This window comes from Lonchura striata, chromosome 6 (genome assembly GCF_050655825.1).
Source record: "Lonchura striata isolate lonStrDom1 chromosome 6, ASM5065582v1, whole genome shotgun sequence".
NCBI classification, from domain to species: domain Eukaryota; kingdom Metazoa; phylum Chordata; class Aves; order Passeriformes; family Estrildidae; genus Lonchura; species Lonchura striata.
The window spans coordinates 33299704-33317844 of record NC_140708.1 but is presented as its reverse complement, the minus strand read 5'-3'; the positions used below and the strand labels follow the sequence as shown (position 1 = coordinate 33317844).

General features: G+C 40.2%; 1 protein-coding gene across 34 annotated transcripts in view; it reads left to right on the top strand.

The window, feature by feature from the left end:
- Positions 1-18141, top strand: part of ABLIM1 (actin binding LIM protein 1) — a 191917-nt gene that overhangs the window by 75597 nt on the left and 98179 nt on the right. For all 34 annotated transcript variants that reach the window (XM_085582882.1, XM_085582875.1, XM_085582873.1 and 31 more), the window contains one exon: positions 16315-16449. In XM_085582882.1, the coding sequence (XP_085439008.1) occupies positions 16315-16449 (135 nt within the window). The remainder of the gene's footprint in view (positions 1-16314; positions 16450-18141) is intronic.

Sequence of the window (18141 nt, the reverse complement as noted above, 5' to 3'; positions counted from 1 at the left end):
TGCTCTAATTTTGCAGCAGTAAATTAGATATCCGTTTCAGTTACCTATAAATAACATTTTAAGCCTCCTACAGAAGCATTTGTTAGTTTAAACAATTTAGAAATGGTTGTGGGATGTTTCCTTGCAGTAATACTGATCTGTGTCATTTGTTGTATTATGAAGATGCAAGATAGATTCTGAGCTGTATTTGAGTGTACTAGATGTGGTTAGGGGGCATTACACCATCAGAGACAGATTCACACTCAGTCTCTTCTGTGAAGAGGAGAGCCTGTGTTCTTTACTTCTGAGGACTGTAAAAAATAACGTGGGAGAAATTAAAACTAGGGCAGAAATAGAAATAAGAAGGAGTAAAGTTGAGTAAGAACAAGCAGTTTTGCAGCTTTGTACACACCTTTTTTGAAGCGTTGTAAATAAAAAGTGAGTGCAATTACCTTCACAGATGTGTAGATTGAGGAGAGCAGGGTAAATGCCACATATATGATAAATGCCTGCCACAGTGTGTCATACATATCAGGAGGACTGCAGTAATAATCATTATCCAGACTATTGATCATTTTTGTTGATGAAAGGCGGTGACCCAGCATAAATTTTATTGGCTACCTAGCATATTTGGGATCCTTTATTTCAGATTTACAGGGTTACTTTTATATTGTCAGTCATGAACTGATGATCTGCTACCCCTATCAGTGAGCCATTCCAGGGATGGTTTAAATAGGAATTTCACCCCAAATCCCAGAAAGTGCAGGTTTCAGAATCATTTGAATGAACTACATCAATCATCTTGTCAGAAAAATAAGTGTATTGTCCTTCAGTTTTTCATAACTGTTGCTTGTTTTGTAATTTTAAGACAGGGCTACTATCTTAAAGGGTTTTCTTGGAGTGTACATAAAATATATGTAGCATTCAGGTTTGGTCCTTTTATATGTTTCTGTCCCCTCCCCCAGCTGATGTTCCTTTGGTTGGATTCCCTGTGTTATGTAGAATTGTACCTGAGGAATACTCTATAAATTCAGTTTTAGCATCTTGCACCATGAAAGTTGTCATTTACCTGCAAAAAATCAAAACAAGACTATCATTTTTGTAAAAAATGGGAGGAAAAAAAGCTTCTTAGAAGAGCAGAAGAAGTTGACAATGAATGGTTGAAAATCTGAAAAAGATCTGTGTTTAAATTGCTTCCTTTCCCCCTCCCCATCACGTTTAATGCATTATTAAAAATGATTATTTATATTTATGTTGGATACATTTTTTCCTGTTCACAGAGATAATGGACTAAAATAACGAAATGTTTTCTTTAATTTTGGAATGCAATTACTAATATTTCATATCTCATGGCTGCAGAAGGAGAAAGGATGGAATCTGTTAAATATTTTGATTTTATATGTTATTACTTTAAAATAATTTCCCCAGCAATTTTTTTAACTCTTTTGTTTCTGCCTCAATTTTCCTTTTTCTGTTTGTTGTTGGGGTTTTTTGATTGCTTAATTTGTTTCTTTTGGTTTTTGTTTTGATTGTTTGTTTTTTTTCTCCTATGCTTTAGTCAGAAGGTCAGGATTTATTGCTCTAAATGTCACTCTCTACAGTGATACTCTTGCAAAATGCAGTCAGTACAATCCAGCTGGGACCTTCCTTCCAGCCCCTGCTGGAGTTGTGGTTTGAGCAGGCTGAAAATGCAGTTCAGTCCAGTGTCATTTCACATGTTAAGTAGGCACTGGAGGGGCTGGTTTCGGCTAGAAAAATGCAGCTCCAATTCACTGAGTTGATAAATGGTTGGTAACAGTTTTTAGCAAATCAGCATGCTTCATTATGCTCATATTGTAGAATGATTTCAGTGTCTGCCTGGTTAGTTCATGCACAAAAAGAATCCTGAGGCCAGGGTGTTTTCTGCTGACGCCAAACGGCGCTTCCTAAGTTATGTCTGATGCCACATTCTCATCTCTCTGTGGACTTATCTATTTCCAGTTATGAGCCCTTGCTATCTAGTTTTTCAGCTAAATTATTATCACTGTGCTGCATCCAAGGGCAACTTTCTCTCTTCTTATCCCTTAACAGAAAGAAAGTTCACATGTGCATATGTTTGTCTCGTTACTAATTCTCTCTGGCAATTCAAAGCCCGTGTGGAATAATCTCTATTCTTGCTGCTTCTATGTTGAGGCCAGTGTGTGGGCTGGGAGCCTGCTAGCCAGATTTCTGTGTGATACAAGTGTTGTAGCTTCATTTTTACCCCATTAGTTCACATAAACTGAGGATTTAGCCCCAATTCTTGATTTCCTGAGCAGTTGATGAGATGTGCTAGTCTGTGAAAGCATATTGGTAATCAGCTTTGTACCTGATGAAAACTTGGGCAGGATCATCCATGGGCAAACCTATGAAAGTGGATTAGTTGCTGTTCATTCCTTGCTTCTGCATGCTTGGAGGGATAAAAGGAGAAGATACGAGGACTTGAAGATTTTTTGGATTAAAGAAGCAGGCACAGAGGCTTCATGATTTCTGTTCTTCATATACTGATTCTGCTGAGGGGAAGGTGTTGGCACCTGCTGGGTATGGAGTTGCGGTGAGTTTGGTCATGTTTCCACGTGCTCACAGCTTCTCTGTAGGTGCTCAGTGGTGCTGGCTTTCCCAGGAAGCCCCACAGAAGGTGCAGGTCACCAGTGGCACCATATTTCCTACATTGTTGGGCCCGTGGTTTGGTCTTGCAGAGGGATTTTGTTCTCTGTTGCTTTTTCTTCATACTTTTGATAAAGCATTATAGCAATACCCCTTCAGGTTTTGACCAAGGGGATTGGTTTTATGCTTGCTCCAACCTTCTTCTCTTCCATTTGCCAATCCCAAGAGCAATGAGCCCCCGCAGGAGCTTTTAGTCTTTCTCTGCAATTCTAATGTGACTGCTTTAAATTAGACATTCTTTGAAGAGTATGCAAGTGTTACCTGTCTGCTAATTCAAATGTGTTCTCTCTTGGGATCTTTGTCTCTCCAGTGCTCTGTGTATTTGCAGTCTTAAAATTTCTTCGCTGTGTTAATCAGGAGAATGTTGAGTAATGGGATTTGGGCCCTAACACTGTCTCAGTGTCACGGTTGCTGATGAAATGTAGTCTTGATTTGAACTCATGGCTTTGGAACTTTTTAACCCCAAGTGACCTGGGAGAGTCTCCAAGTTTGTTGCTTTTGGAGCACATGACAAAATTATGCAATCACACATTGTCAGGGGGAGGATTGGGGAGTTGATTTTCTTTTTGCTTCAGTGTACTTAGTTTCACATTTGGTTCTGCTTGGCAGTTTGCTTTTGGGGCTGGGCATTTGTTTTTTTTGGTTTTTTTTTATAAAGGGCATGCGCTGCCTTGCACAAACCACAGAAAAGGCATTTTATAAATATGCATAATAATAGATGTTGAAAAAATACACTTGTAGTTAAAGTACTAAACAATAGAACAGTTTTGTGTTAGAGGCTCTTAAGGTGACCTTGGGGAGGTAATTTGATCTCCCCTTGTGTTAATCTGTAAAATGAGGATAAGAACATTCCTCTTGTCTGCCTTGATTATTCGAATTTGAGGTCTTTGGAGCAGAGAGTTTCTTTTACCTTGCTTCACAGCTGTGACAAGGCAATCTTAGTGTTGGGATTTCACTACTTCTAATTGTACAAAAAAAAAAAAAAAGAATATCCAGTGCTATGTGATTTTCTTATAAACATCTTATTACTTTTAAAAGGCGATGCAATTATAAAGGAATTATGTTTCTATTGGCACATTTATGGCATTGCTTTTCTGTACTTTGTCTTTCTAAATTTATTTTTAATATTAGGTTTCAAATTGCAGTTCTGGTGTGGAGCATTGATACTGAGAGAAACAAAAATAACCAAGGAGATGCCAGCTCAGGCACTGCATGTTTACTGGAGATTTTAATTTTTTCTTTTTTTTTAAATAGCACTTACTTCACATGAGGGTACAAATACTCATATCCAAAGATTTGGGCAAGCACAGTGTGCAGTCCTGCCATGTCTGACCAGGTTTCCCAGTAGTGGAATTCCATACATTCCTTGCATCCCAGCTGCGTGTAGGAGCCAGCCCTCTGAAGATACAATGAGAAATGCGAGATACTGAGAAATGGGAGAACTTTTGCTATTGATCTCACTGGAGGGGAGGGTTCAGGGGGTTTAGTCATTAAATTTGAGACCAACAGAGTTCATAGGTTCAGGTGTTGGTAGGGGCAGCTCTTCCTGCAACAGAAACAATGAGTGGTGTGAGCCAAAAACCCCCAGTCTGGAAAAGGGGAGGTTCAATCAGTTTCATTTTCTCACAATTAACACAGTTCCAATTGCTGAGTCTGGTTTTGAAGATAAAAGCAAGCAAACATGCTCAGAGAAGCACACCCCATGTTCTCTGTGGCACTGCTGGTTTCCAGTCCATGTCACTCATCACCCTCAGCACCTCTGGTGAGGTGGGGTGGGGCAGGATGCTGGTACCAGGTTGCTGCTCCTTTCATTGTGCTGCTCCTTTTTCCTTGCTCACTTATTTCCACGTGAGTTCCTCTGCTGCCTGCAGTCCTTTTGGAGTTGTGCCTCCTGCCAAGACTCTTTGCCCCTGCTTGGGACAGCGACTTTGCTTCAGCATTTCTCCTGCCCTGGCATCATTTTTGTTCCTCTCTTCCCTGTGCTTTGATGTCTTCTCTGTCCTGGAATTGTCTCCTGAATCTCACAGAGTCCCAGAGTGGGTCAGGAGGGACCACAGCAGCTCATTTTGGTCTCAAGCAAGGTCATCCTTGAGCAGAGGGCACAGGATTGTGCCCGGATGGTTCTGGAATATCTCCACAGCTCCTCTGGGCAATCTGTGCCAGTGCACAGTGAGATGCTCTGCTCTCCCTTTCGTGTCTCCTGCTGTTTGTCCTTTCAGTGTTTGCTGCCTGTTGCTGTGTCTGTGTTTTTGCAGAGGTTCTCTGTGCTCCCTGGTTCTGTTTTGATGTGCAGTGGGTCAGGTTTGCCATTTGCTGAGCTGGTTGGACCAACAGTGACCAGCACAATCCCATCCTTGGCCACCTCCTACACAAGTCACCACTGCAGCACCATCACTCCCAAAGCCCTGCTGGTTATGGGGAATACAACTTAGTGGAATAAAAATTTATATGGTTGCTTCTCTTGGATGAGAATTCAAAAGGCAACACTTCTGTAGATAGTCTTGGCATAATAAAATTGTTTAAAAATACATTAAGCTAGGCCGGAAAAATATTTTTCCAAAGGGGAGGTAGGAATATTGGAAGGAAAGAATTTAGAAGTTAGGATGATAATTTGGCCTGCTACTGTAGGAGTCAATTATTTTTGTAGAAAAATTAATGGATACCAGGGGAAAAGACCAAGTTCCACTAATCAAAATGTCTTGTGCCCTTTGGGTAGAGAAGCCAGTGAACAGGAAAGTAATTTTTTTTTTTGTTGTTCTGGGGTCAATCCATAACTAATTAAAAAAGGATTATTTATAACAAAGTTGGTTTTCCACCTAGAGGACAGTCAGTATCCCCAAAAGAATAATTAATCCTTGCCTTCGTTGAGCCTGGATAACTTTCAGGTTCACTAGGGATCTGTCTAAGGAGAACACTTAGGCATTGTCTGAAGCCTGTTCTGTTCAGCAGAGTGTCTTGTTGAGTCTAATTGAATCACTGGGAATTAAAGCTAAGGAAGTGCTTCAGTACTGTCCCAAAGTTGGACCAAATTTTTAGAGGCTGTGTGATCTTTTTGAAAAATAAATTCATGTATTTTATTAATGGTGGTCATGTTGTGTTGTAAGAGACAACTAGAGAAATAATTCTGGATTTTATATGCACTGTTCATAAAGTGATATAAACCCCAAAGTGATAGAAGACTTGTGTCAATCAATTGTGTACATGATCTATAATTAATACCAACTGTTCAGAAGTGAAATATTGTTATTCTTATGCTATATAAGAGAATAATAGGCAAGGTTCTATAAACACTCTCAAAAGAGTGGGTAACTCCCTAATTCCCACTGCTATTAGTACCACTTCAGCATTACACGTCAGTGTAATCTACATGGAAGTATTGTGGAACTGTGTTTTAGTTCAGGATCTGGTTCAGAAGCAGTATCTTAAAATTATATGAAATTAAAGAAGTGATCCAAATAAAAATGAAGCCTTGCAGAACATTGAGTGTTATTTTTTATTACTGTTGGATCGAACAAGACTCAATGAATTACTTGTTTGTTCAAAGAAGCAGTTGCATTTGTATTTTCTTTTCTCCAAAGGCACCTCAAAACAGGATTTGATGGATTTGAGGGTTTCTACTTGCTATCCAGCAGTGGAGGTGCTGGCCAGAGGAACAGGGGTACTGTGTTGGTCAGTGCTTTCCCTGTGATATTCCATTTACCATCTAATGTTAGCACTTGAGGGTCTTTAGGAGCACAATTATTTGTTGTTGGAATAATATACCTCAGAAACTGACTTCGATGCTGCAGTGTTTTTAGGGTCTGGGTGCCAAGATGGATAAATAAGCACAGGGCAGGGCTTCTGAATTATCTGGTTTATCAGCTCTGTACATGGCAAACTATCCTGGGCATCAGGAGCCCTGTGAAGATTCATGCTGCACATTTCTGTGGCTGCCTAGTTTTAGTTTGAGGCTGTGTTGCTCAGTCCTTAGAGATTCCAGAAGTGAGGGTGGTACTGAGTGATGGGCATTTACAAGGTCCTTGACTGAAGGAGGGGTTCTTAGCATGGGGCACAGAGCTGCTGGGGTTTAAAGGGGTTGGCTGAGGACAGGTCTCTGCAAGGGTCTTGTGAAAAAAAACCTTGGAGAGATTCCTGGTGGTAGCTGAGAGATTTTACCACAGATTCTGTTTTGAAAGCATCTGGGAGACCATGGACTTACGTAGGTCAGTGTTCATCCTCAGATAATCTCAGGATGAACAGTGGGAGAATTGATTATTAAAATTAGCATTTTTATATTGACTTACTTCAGAAGAAAATTTAATTCATTTGACTGCATGGAATGCTCATGGAATACTCAGCCTCTAAGAAGGATGCATAGGGGAGCTGTGATGAGTTTGTTGCCAGAATCCCCCCGTGGGATGCTGTTTGGGTAGCTGAGAGGCCTGATAGACATTTGAGTGCTATTAGAAGAAACCACCACTCATCAGTAAGCCAGAATTCCCATGCTGTCTGGAAAAAACTATTGTTTTTTCTGCTAACTTCAGCAACTTGCTTTCATGTAGCCTTGAGGATCCTTCAGGATTTGCACTGAATAGTTTGACACTTCTGTGTGTTCATTGTCGTGAATAAGGTTTTGATACTGGTCTTGATGATCCTTGTGAGTCCTTTCCACCTCAGACTATTATATTTTTTATTTTTTTTTTAAGATAGAGACATCAAGTGATGTGTATGAGATGTCTGCTCAGAGTATGTTGAGGAGCTATTGAATTTCTGATTGCCTCTGTCCTATGTTAGAAGAAAATCACTCTTCTGAAATAGTGAATGATCCACTTGTGTATGTCAGATGTGTCGAAGGCATAACTCAACATTTTTTTTTTGCCACTTACAAGGCTTATAAACAGTTACTATATGCTAGAGTCTTGCAGATGTTGGGTGTGAGAAGAAAATGTTTAGCATAATCTTCCAGCCCTTCAGCAAGGAGTTCCAAAGGGTGAGTTGATTATCTTGAAATACTGTTCCTCAGTAAGCTGGTTGTGGAACCAAGTGCAGAGAACCTTTGTGAAAGTGATGAAGATCAAGAAGGGCATTCCCAGAACATCAGATAAGAGAGTCTGGATTCACTGTCTCTTTATCACCCAATTTTTATGGTGATCTGTCTTGTGAAAAATTATTCTTTACTAATGTAGAAATATGGCAGAATAAATTCACTTTGTGCCTCTCCCCTTTGGCTTGCTAACCACTAATCAGCAATCCATCTGTTAACAATCATGTTGAGTAACGCAGGAATGCAGGTTTTAATTCAAAGACTGGCTTGGCTTAGTCAACATTTGTTTGATCATCATCTGTTTCTCAGCATGTCTTAGTTTGCTGCATACTTCATTGCAAGATTAGTGCCTTTTCATTACTGAAAATAGTTCTAAAACTCCCTATTGCTTTTTCTGTTTGAGCTTAAAACAACACCTGACCATATTCAGTTAAGAAGCTGTTCTTGACTCTTCTTTGAAAGGATTATAATTTTTCTTAAGCAAATATAAATGTAATAATTTTGTCAGGTCCTTTTGTTCCTGCTAAGTATAGATGATGCTCTAGAATGTGCTTTTATTCACCTGGCAAGTGATCAAAGGCAAACACATGTGAAGAGACGTGACAGAAGTTCCTCCTTGCTGCTGTTTCAGAGAATGACAAACTCTTCTAAAGAGGCTCTGATGCTTTTGTGTTGAGAAGAGCCTGAGTGGGGCTGCTGCAGTTTCACTGGACTGCAGAGCTGAGTTAGCACTGAAGTTTGTTCCCAGCTGACAGCCTGGGAAAGCTCTCGGGCTCCTGGTGGCTCCAAAGCAAGAGTGGGATGTCCCGAGGCTCCTGTTCAGCCATAAGTTCATAATTAATGCTTTGTCACTGAGAAACTCAGCACACTCTACACTGAAGCTGTAGACAGTCAGAACCCGTGGTGAAATCCCCAGAGTGTCCAGATAAGGATATAACCCTACATAAACACAATCAAATTTTCTTTATCGCTCGATCACTGTCAAAGGCTTGGAAAACTGGAGCCACCAAACACATTTCTTTCAGTCACAGAACCATCACAGTTACACTGTTTTATTTTGTCTGTGTTGGAGAAGGTGATCTTTTTTCATATAGGATCAAGCAGGTGCTGGTGTTAAATATTTCACTTAATGCTGAACCATTCATATGCATAAGTCTTGATAGGGCTGAGGCCTTAGGCCCTGATCTTGTATGCTGTTCTGTGGGGAATTAATTGCACTATCAAAGCTTGAGATAGAAGAAGAGGCATGGGAGGAGGATAGGAAACAGCAGAAATACTAGAGAGAAAATAAGCATTTGTGCTTGTGTTCTGAAACTTTGAAATAAATGTGATTTTTTTTTCTGTGCTGTATTTTTAAAGTTCATTATTTCCTCGCATTTTTACACATTTGAGTGTGTGGCACAAAGCTTTTTATTTTTATTTGTAAATAGCATAGGAATTATCTCTCATTGATTTCAAGTTACAGTTGTTAATATTTTGGGTTATTGCCTAGCACTCATATCTCTAAATTTTTATATTTCATTCTTTTAGCTGCATTAGCTCTATTCATGGGCTATGCATACCTAAAAATAGGAAAGTATTTAAATACTGGTTTACTTGCTCAAAAATAATGTCTATTTCATCTCCTATTTTTAAAATTTGCTTTCTGGTAGTGAAGCCTTTACATCTTATTTTCATGCAGTAAGTTTGATATCTTTGCCTACAAAATGTTCTCAATTACTTTTTTTAGGAGCTACCCTAACTTACCATTCTGGTTCATCTAATTAAACTTGTAAATGTCTTTATAGGTTATTTTTCCTTTAAAAAAATCTATTTTTCAATTAAACAATGGACCTGGTTTCTAGACTGGATATGTGCCATGTTTTCTGCTTAGCCTTTTGTGAAAATCTTTTAGAGATGTGGAGGATGGGGTGGAGGGGATGGATACCAGTTTGTTCATTACTGTCTTGCAGTCAGCCCCACATCTGGCCATGAGATGCTATTTTGAGGATAGATAGCTCTGGTGTATTTTGTTTATTGGAGCTGAAGAACTGAGGCTGAGGAGCATTGGCTGTGATCAGAAATGAACTGCACACAGAAGAAAAGTACCAGTTTTTCTCCGTTGAACGAGCAGAGTCAGACCAGAGGCAGAGAACTGGAGGATTGGCAGTGATTCTTTCTGCATCTAAACCAGGGCAAGCTTGGGCTGTGCTGTCCCTCTCCTAATCCTTCTTCCCTGGGCTGAGCTGTAACTCACATCCCACCAACACCCCCCCAAAAAAAAAAGTGTGAGGTAAACTGTGGTGTTTGGAGCCCCATGTGTGTCACTGGGCACACTACTCAGTCCATGGTGCTTCTTGTGGGTGTGAGTGCCACACCTCACCAGGATCAGGGCTCTCACTTCTTCCAGAGATGCTGCTGCACTGCCATGGTCCCTTTGCATCTGCTGTTTTCAGCAGCAGATAAATTGTAAGGGGAAAATGATAATACTTTCATGGAAAACGTGAGAAAACATTTCAAAACTGTGGCAAAAAGCTGTAAAGTTTAAGGTTTTTTTCTTCTGCCTTGTTTTAAAAATAGGTACTCTGGATATCTATAGACAGCACAAATAGTTTTAAGACAAATTGGCACACTGTAGGAGTGATACAGATAAATTTGCAGGAAGAAAGAGCTTTATAATGCTTCTTCAGATCTGATTTGAATGGCAGTAGTATGAGCTAGCTACAGTCTAGGATTTTCCCCTAGGCTTTCTCATACATGTGGAAGCAAGCAGCTTGCTAGTATCTCTTCATGGGAGTGCCTCCTTCCAGGATTTCCTGGAATTCCTGAAGATCCCTGTCAGATACCTGTGGCTAATGACTGCAGTAACATCTTTATCAGTCCCTGGCAGCTGGGAGGTTTGATTTCCCTCTCAGTCACTGCTTGGTCACCTTACCTGATAGGATTCTTACAGATTTGAGATTCAAGAACTGAGTCTGCAGATAAGCAAAATGACACTGCACTTTTAAATAGGTATTTCAGTACCTCCTCGAGTCTCCACTGTGCTGGGCTTTTATAAAACAGGAATTCCTTGGAGACTGCATGGGCTAGAGACAGACAGGCTTTTCAGACCAGGGGTTACAGGCAGTTATCTCTGAAAGAAACACAAAAGTTGGAAGAAAATTACTTCTCCTCTCTTTACAATGGAGCATGGAGGAGAAGTGATAAGGCAGATTCCATTTTTGAACTTGATTCTCTGGTGTCTCCAGCATCTTTCAGCTCAGAAAGTATTTTTTCCTGTCCCAAGTGAGGGGCTGACAGCTGCATTAACAGTGGAGCTGCTTGGCAGAATTCAAACAGTAAGAGAATTTTATTTTTAAACCTTCAAGTTTTGAACTGGAAATCCTGTAAATTAGTTTAAGAAATCAGAGCCTGTTTGCACAGAGTTTTGGTGATTGGGAGTGGGGCTGGGTAAGAGGGCACACAGGGGCACTGCATGAACATGAGGGTATTTAAGGTTGGACTGAAGAACAAGGGTCAGTGTTTGAAGCCTTCTGAATTGGTGCTGCTCTGTAAGGGTGGAAGCTTTCTGAAATTTATGTGGTGGCACTGTGTGGTGACCATCTCAACTGTGACATGTGCTGTGTTGTCTCCAAGCCATGTCAGGTAATACAGGGATGGAGGGCAGAGAGAGAGTTGTCTGTAGAAAGTTTTGGTTGTATTTACTGCCGTGGCAATCTCAAGCACAGTCCTTTACTTTTATTGCTGAAAGCAGAAAGGAGTGAGGAAATGTTAAAATAAGCTAGCAAAGAACTTGGGGTAGTTTCACACCATTACATCTGTGCTTTATTTTTTCTCCTTCATAGTTCACTCTGCAGCCAAGAAAACACAGTAGCTGAAAATCAGCATTTCAGAGAACACGCTGCCTGTGTCAGGCCACTCCTAAGATATAAATGAAAAATCTGTGACATTCTGAGAATCCCCTTGCCTGTGCAGCAGTGTGCACAGCCTGTTCTCAGTGCTGTGCAACAGAGCCCAGAGGCTGTGGAGCTACAAGTCACAGAGGTCCTGTATCCTGGCATAAAGATTAAAGTTACACATTCTACAACATGGGTGGACTTGACTGAGCATAGCTTTGGGTTTTTTTGTGGCGGTATCCATGCAAATGGAAAAAATTATAAAAATTCACATTTAAAAGAGTAGTAGCCAATATAATCTTTAAATTTTGAGGAAGCTTTTTTTTTTTTTTTTTAATTTCAGTTTAGAGTAAAACTGAGCTGAAAATATTTTATTGTGACCCCACCTGGCAGCATTCCCATAGCAAGGTGTTTCCCAGAAGCTTTTGTGACTTCCAGTTAAAAGCCAAGGTACTTCCTGGCTTGCAGCAGATACATGGAGTCTGGCCAGCAAGAATCTGCAGCTAAGAATCCCTTAGCTTGTGCCTTTGATTTCCTAACAGTTCTGTGTTCAGGGAGATAATCATCAATAGAGAAGGCTTCTGTATTTATTTTCATTGTTTTCTTTATTTCTTTATTCAACTGCATACTATTCAAGTAGTTGCTGTAATTTCCATTTCAGAAAGGTTTGTTACGAATACTGAGGTCTAATTTCTAGCTGATGCAACAAAAAAGAATTGTTTTTAAACCCTCAGACAATGATCTGCTGTAAAGAAACACCCCAATAGAACAGTCTTCAACTTTGCACAGCAAATTAAGTCTTTAATTTTGCTCAGAAAATGCCTTTGGTTTCTCATATGAACACTGGGTTGTGGTCTTTTCTGTCTCCTTTTGGTTTTAATTATTTCTTTGCAGGTCTGGGATTATTTTGAGATGTTTAGATAAATGCAGTAACAAGTACTCTCAAGCTGTTGGAGTTGCTTTGAATTTACATCCATATAGTGCAGTCGCAAAACATAATGAAATCAACATTGCTTGATTCACGAGGAAGCATAAGGAATGACAAAAATAATGGTGATATGTCTGCAGAGTGATGCTAGCACAAAGCAAGACTCCAGTGACAAAGATTGTCTTCCTCACAGCTGAAGGTGCTATTGATTTTTTTCTGTGCTTTTTATTTTGCCCTGATTTAAATCATGTAATCCAGACTTCCCAGTTGTCCCAGTCAGTGTATGTGTTACTCTGGCTTAATTAGATATTTAATGGGACATTGATTTGTCTTATTTGAAACCTAAATGAGTTTAAGAAAGCATTAATTATTCATTGATTATTCATTTAAGCTGGTCTTGAGTAGAAGTCTCAGCTTGTCTTGAAAAGTTCTTTGTGTATCTTTGACCAGAGATTTTATTCATTAATTAGGAAAAAAAAAAAAAAGTGTTCAGGCAGTACCCAGCAGTCTTACACAAAAGCACCTGTGCACTTTGTCCTGCTGCTTGGGCTGAACTGGGATGTGACAGGCTTTGTTTGGAGAGAGGTGTCAGTTCACATCCTTGAACTGGAGCTGGCAGATCCTGGAGCTGTTTGTGTTACACCCCCGTGCTGTGGGTGGGCACCTCGTGGTGTGAAGGCAATTGTGAGCCCTGGTACCAAGGCAAGAGCTGCCCTTGGGTGCTTCTGTGATTCTTTCCATCCCAGTCCCTGGGAACCTTGGCATGGGATTTATTCTCACAGCAGGCTGAGGTTAACAGTGCTGTTGCACTTGGTTTACAGCCCCAGACACTGAAGACACAGAGAAACTCAAACATTCAGATAACTTAATTTTAAGCTGGTAGCTCCCAGGCTCAGTGACTTAGCTGAACTTAACTGGATGGCTTTATTCCTTTTAGGTTAGGGGATATCACCCAAAGAGCCCAGATAACTGTTGTGGAGCAGGAGTTGGAATCTGGGTTATCCAGATTCCAAATTAATGTCCTGTCACTGATTATACTGTCTGGAGTCTGTTTTAATTGTCTTAGACATGATCTAGAGTTGCCTTATTACATCATGTGCAGTCTGTGATGCCTGAGAAGATATCCTGTAGTTGTAGTGTGGAGGGTTGGTGCAGGCAGAGCCTGAAACCCCTGCAAGGAGATGAACCCAGCTCCTGACTCTGACCTTGTCAGATCCAGAGCAGCTTAAAACTGACATGTCCAGTGAGCTGGCTGGACTTCAGTCAGAAATATTTCAATAAGCTGCTTGTAAAGGTATTTCTCTTCTCTTTTTTCTGTAATTCCCTGTTCTGTCCTGACTGGTAACTATGAAAGGTCACCTCTGCCACTGAAAGGCCTTGTGTGTATTGTGTGCATCCAAAGGAAAAAGCTTACAAGCAATTCCTTACAGGAGGGTGAAAGTCAATTATTCAATTTTGACCTACAATGCTAAATGGAGGCCAGTAAGACAAGCACCATAATTAGCTTCACTTAAGAGATCGGTCTGGAAATAGCAACTAACAGTATTTGTATTCATTTAAATGGCTTTAAAGGCAGAACTGGAAAGAAGCTGCATCATTGGACCAGCCTTGAAAACAGTTATTTACTCTCCTGTAAAGAGCAGAAGCTTGTGTTTCAGATCAATACCAGAAGATCTGGAACCTGGTGTGCAGAATGTCAGGGTGTTCTATGTGTGTGAGGTGGAATAAGCAGGATCTCGCAGGTACAGATTTCACATTGCACCATATATACCTTAGGGAGCATTTTACCAAATTCTTTATCCATTTCCTCTTGTGAGCAACTTTAAAAATCCACACTGTTAACTTCAGCTTTCATCAGGCCCATCTCAGGCTGTCTGGGCCTGAGAGGGAATTTTGCTCATAATAATTTAATTAGTTAACAATCTTCTCTATGCTTGCCTTTTATTCTTCCTTCCTTTCCTTCTATCTTTCATTCTTTCCGATATATTTCTGTGCTTGCCAGTGAATAGTTTTGTTTGTAAGAATGATAACTTCTACTCCAAAACCAGTATTGCATTGCAGACTATTAGATGAGGTTCACTCAAGGTAAGGCATTCAGTGAGCTTTTACTTCACTGGAGCTGCTAATTGAAATACTGGTTGGCATTACCAGCTGAATTTTGTTCACCAGGATGGGCTGAATAACTGCTCAGGGGAAATAGTTTAAGTGAGGCTACCAGAGAAAGAGGTATTAAAAACTTTGAGCTTGAGTAGAAGAAATCAACCATTTTCTTTGAAGCTTGGGGTTGGAGATGAGTGGTAATAGGAAGAAGAGCATAACAGTTACCATATTAGTCTGGCTGGACTTATAACAGAAATTCCTTGGATCATTTTTTATTCTCTATTCTTGGTTCTATTACTTCCCTAATCACATATTCAACTTTTTTATTGTTAATCTTGTATTTATATAATGCAAAATGATAGCAGAATTTTCTCGATAAGGCATTTATAAAGGAGAGTAATGTAAAAGGAGTTCATGGAGTGGCGAGGCTTTTCTTCTAGAAATCCACTGAAGAAGGGGAAGGATCTGGTGCAGTAAATATGAGCAAGGTAGCTGTTATATTGCTGCATAAGCAGGAACCTGAAAAACAGCATAGTCCTGGCTGGGGTGATGCCAGGAACTGATCAGGAAAGGAAAAGATCTCGAGAAGATTCTGAAGATGTTTTCCAGTGACAGAGTGAGAGTGATGTATCAGCACTGAGTCCTTTGCAGGCCAGGAAAAATGGGACAGGAGTGGTGTAAAGACAGAGGCGTGGGTAGAGGTGTTTTCTCTGAAATGTTCTGATGAGCACCACTAGTTCAAGAACAATATTACAAGGAGGAAAGCTTCCTACTGCTAGAATGGGATGTGGGAGGAAGAACTAAAGGAACATAGGTTTGTTTGGGAACATTCTGGGTAATACTTTCCACTTCAAACAGTTCAGTTGAGATCAAATCTTGCTCCAGCTTACACCCGTGCATTTCTGTTAGAGCCCCAAGCTGCCACATCTGAAGAGAAAGTTAAACATGTTTTACAGAAGCCAAATGTGGAGCAATTAAATTTTATTACGACAATGAAATCCACAAACTTTCCCTGTTCCTATCCAAACTCTGCTCTGGGTGATTGGGTAGCTGATTACCACTGCCTGGAATTGTGTCTCCCTGACAATATTGCAAGTATGTGGGTAATTTCTGCCTATTCATAGTATCTCTAATTTGCATGCAGAGAGTAATTTTTGCTAGAATTGATGGGAGTAGAGACAAATAATATTGGCTTCTTTTCTCTTCAGGAGTGCTTTCCCTGCATTAGGTGTCTGCTGTAGCAAAAAGGAGATGTTTGTAGTTTATTTTTAGTGTAGTCATTTGCATACAGACTATCTGGTTCATCTGGTTTCCAGAACTTGCTTTGGAATTGCTTTCCTTCCATGCTTTTTTGCTTGGATTATATGCTTTCTTGGATTAAATTAGTTTGTACTTTCCTTGTGTGCTTATCCAATGGTTTGCACACACTCATGTTCTTGGAAAGAAAATGGCAAGCATTCTGAAACACTTTGTGGCACTTACATTGTGGAGGGAGTTTTTCCTCATCTTTCTATAGCAGCCTCAATGGAAAGAAGTAGTAGTTGATGGGAATATCTTAAACTACTAGTTTACAAAAAGAATATATTTAAATGAAAGTGGTAACTTTTTAGATGAGCATAAATTATGACTAGATGGTGTAAAGTGTCTGAGAACACAGAGTTTTGTATAGGAGAAAATACTCTTTTTGTATGCGTTGAAATATTTTTTGTTTGCTTGTTTCACAGTGGCCCATCCTCAGGAGCCCCACCACCCCTCTGAAAAGCCAGTGATCCACTGCCACAAATGTGGGGAGCCTTGTAAAGGTGAAGTGCTCCGAGTTCAAGCCAGGCACTTCCACATCAAATGCTTCACTTGCAAAGGTAAAATCTTGATTTTCGTCTATTAGAAATGACTCAATTTGTGCAAATGTGCCTTGAACCACTGATGGGAGGTTGTGCTTCCTGCCATCAACCCATTACAAATGTTCTCTTTGCTCAGTACCTGAGGGATTTCAAGGTGGGAAGGGTAAAGAAAGGTGGTGATACTTAGGAAAATTCTGTCTTTTGGTCTGAGCGCTTTTTCAAGGATCTGGAATTTTATTTTTAAACTCTTGATAGCAGTGACTGTCTTTTTTTAGGGATAGTTAAGAAAATTAAGGTCCTTTGTGCTGAAAGTACATGCTTTCAAAAAACCCACCAGAAAGGTTCTGCAAAGGTGTTCTAAGACTTTGTGTCAGGGAAATGCCTTGGGAATGGGGATAGTGCTGCCCATTCCATGGAGAGAGGACCTGAGGGGCTCTTGGCAACTCCAGCTCATGCCACTGAGCCCTCTGTGACCACAACAAAGACTCACTGTGTTTTTTTACAAAACAGAGGTTTGACGAAGCGTTAAATAATTGTAAAACTATGCTTTGTGAATTCATTGCCTTTGAAGATGGGTGCCACAGAGCAGGAGGCAACCCTGGCTCCTTCATAGAGTTTCTGTTTAATGAGCAACATTGCAAAGTTGGCTGAATTGAGTAACCACAAAACGTGGGATGAAAGGTGAGAATAAGGAGGAATGCCCAGGTCCGTGTGCAACCACTGTCTGCCACAGTCAATCCCAGCTTAGCACAGAAAGGGATTCAGGCTCCAGGGGAATGTGGCAGAGCTGGTGGCAAACATGGAGAAAGGTACTGGAATAAATCAGATTAACTGGGCAACTTAAACACACAGCAGAATCAATACCACATAGTTTTTCACTTCTATTAAACACAGGTTATTTTTTATGAAAATCCATATCTAGCATCTATACTGCAGATTCAGACTTTGAAAAGTGTATCCAGCCCAGTTCCTGAGTTTCAGTTATATTTTTTATGTTTTAAATGTGGGTGGAATAGTTGTGTGGTTGCTCTGTTCTTCCACTTCCTGAATATATGGAATATAGCAGAAAATAGAAATAGTTGTTTTCCTATGTTACTAAAGGTTTTTTTAAAGGTCACTTGAGTTATTTGTATCCTAAAAAATCAGTGTCTAGAATCTAAGAAATTGTTTATTAACTGTGTTTTTTAGTTAAATAAAGCTAGATAACAAAAAAAAGAATGCTTACCTTTCACCTATACATTAACGTATTTTGTCTGTGCCAGTTTGGAGTGGCATCAGCCCATCCTAGAGGGCACCATGGAGCTCTGTCTGCCCTATTTCTGGAATGCTTGGGGCAATGCATATCTCTTTCTCTATTACAGCTGCTGTATTTCAAGCAGTACTTGATGCCATATAATCCCTGAGCAGTTCAAAACCAGCAATTTGTTTATTTTCTTGTTCCTGTCCATAGTGAGTAGTGGTCTCAATTTACAGAAGATACTGGATTAGGGTATTTTCAGCATCAGGCCACCTGAAACCTTTTGAGTCACAAAGGAGAATGGTAATTCAGGCCAGGCAGCAGTGTCCTTAGGACCTCCTGATAAAGAAGGGGGCAGATGGAGCAGGGCTTTGGAATTGTCCTGATGAATGCACCACATTAATCTTGCTTTTTTTAGGAGGGGTGGAGTCTGCTTTCTTCTGTCACTTGTTACTTACTCATAAGCTGCTTTT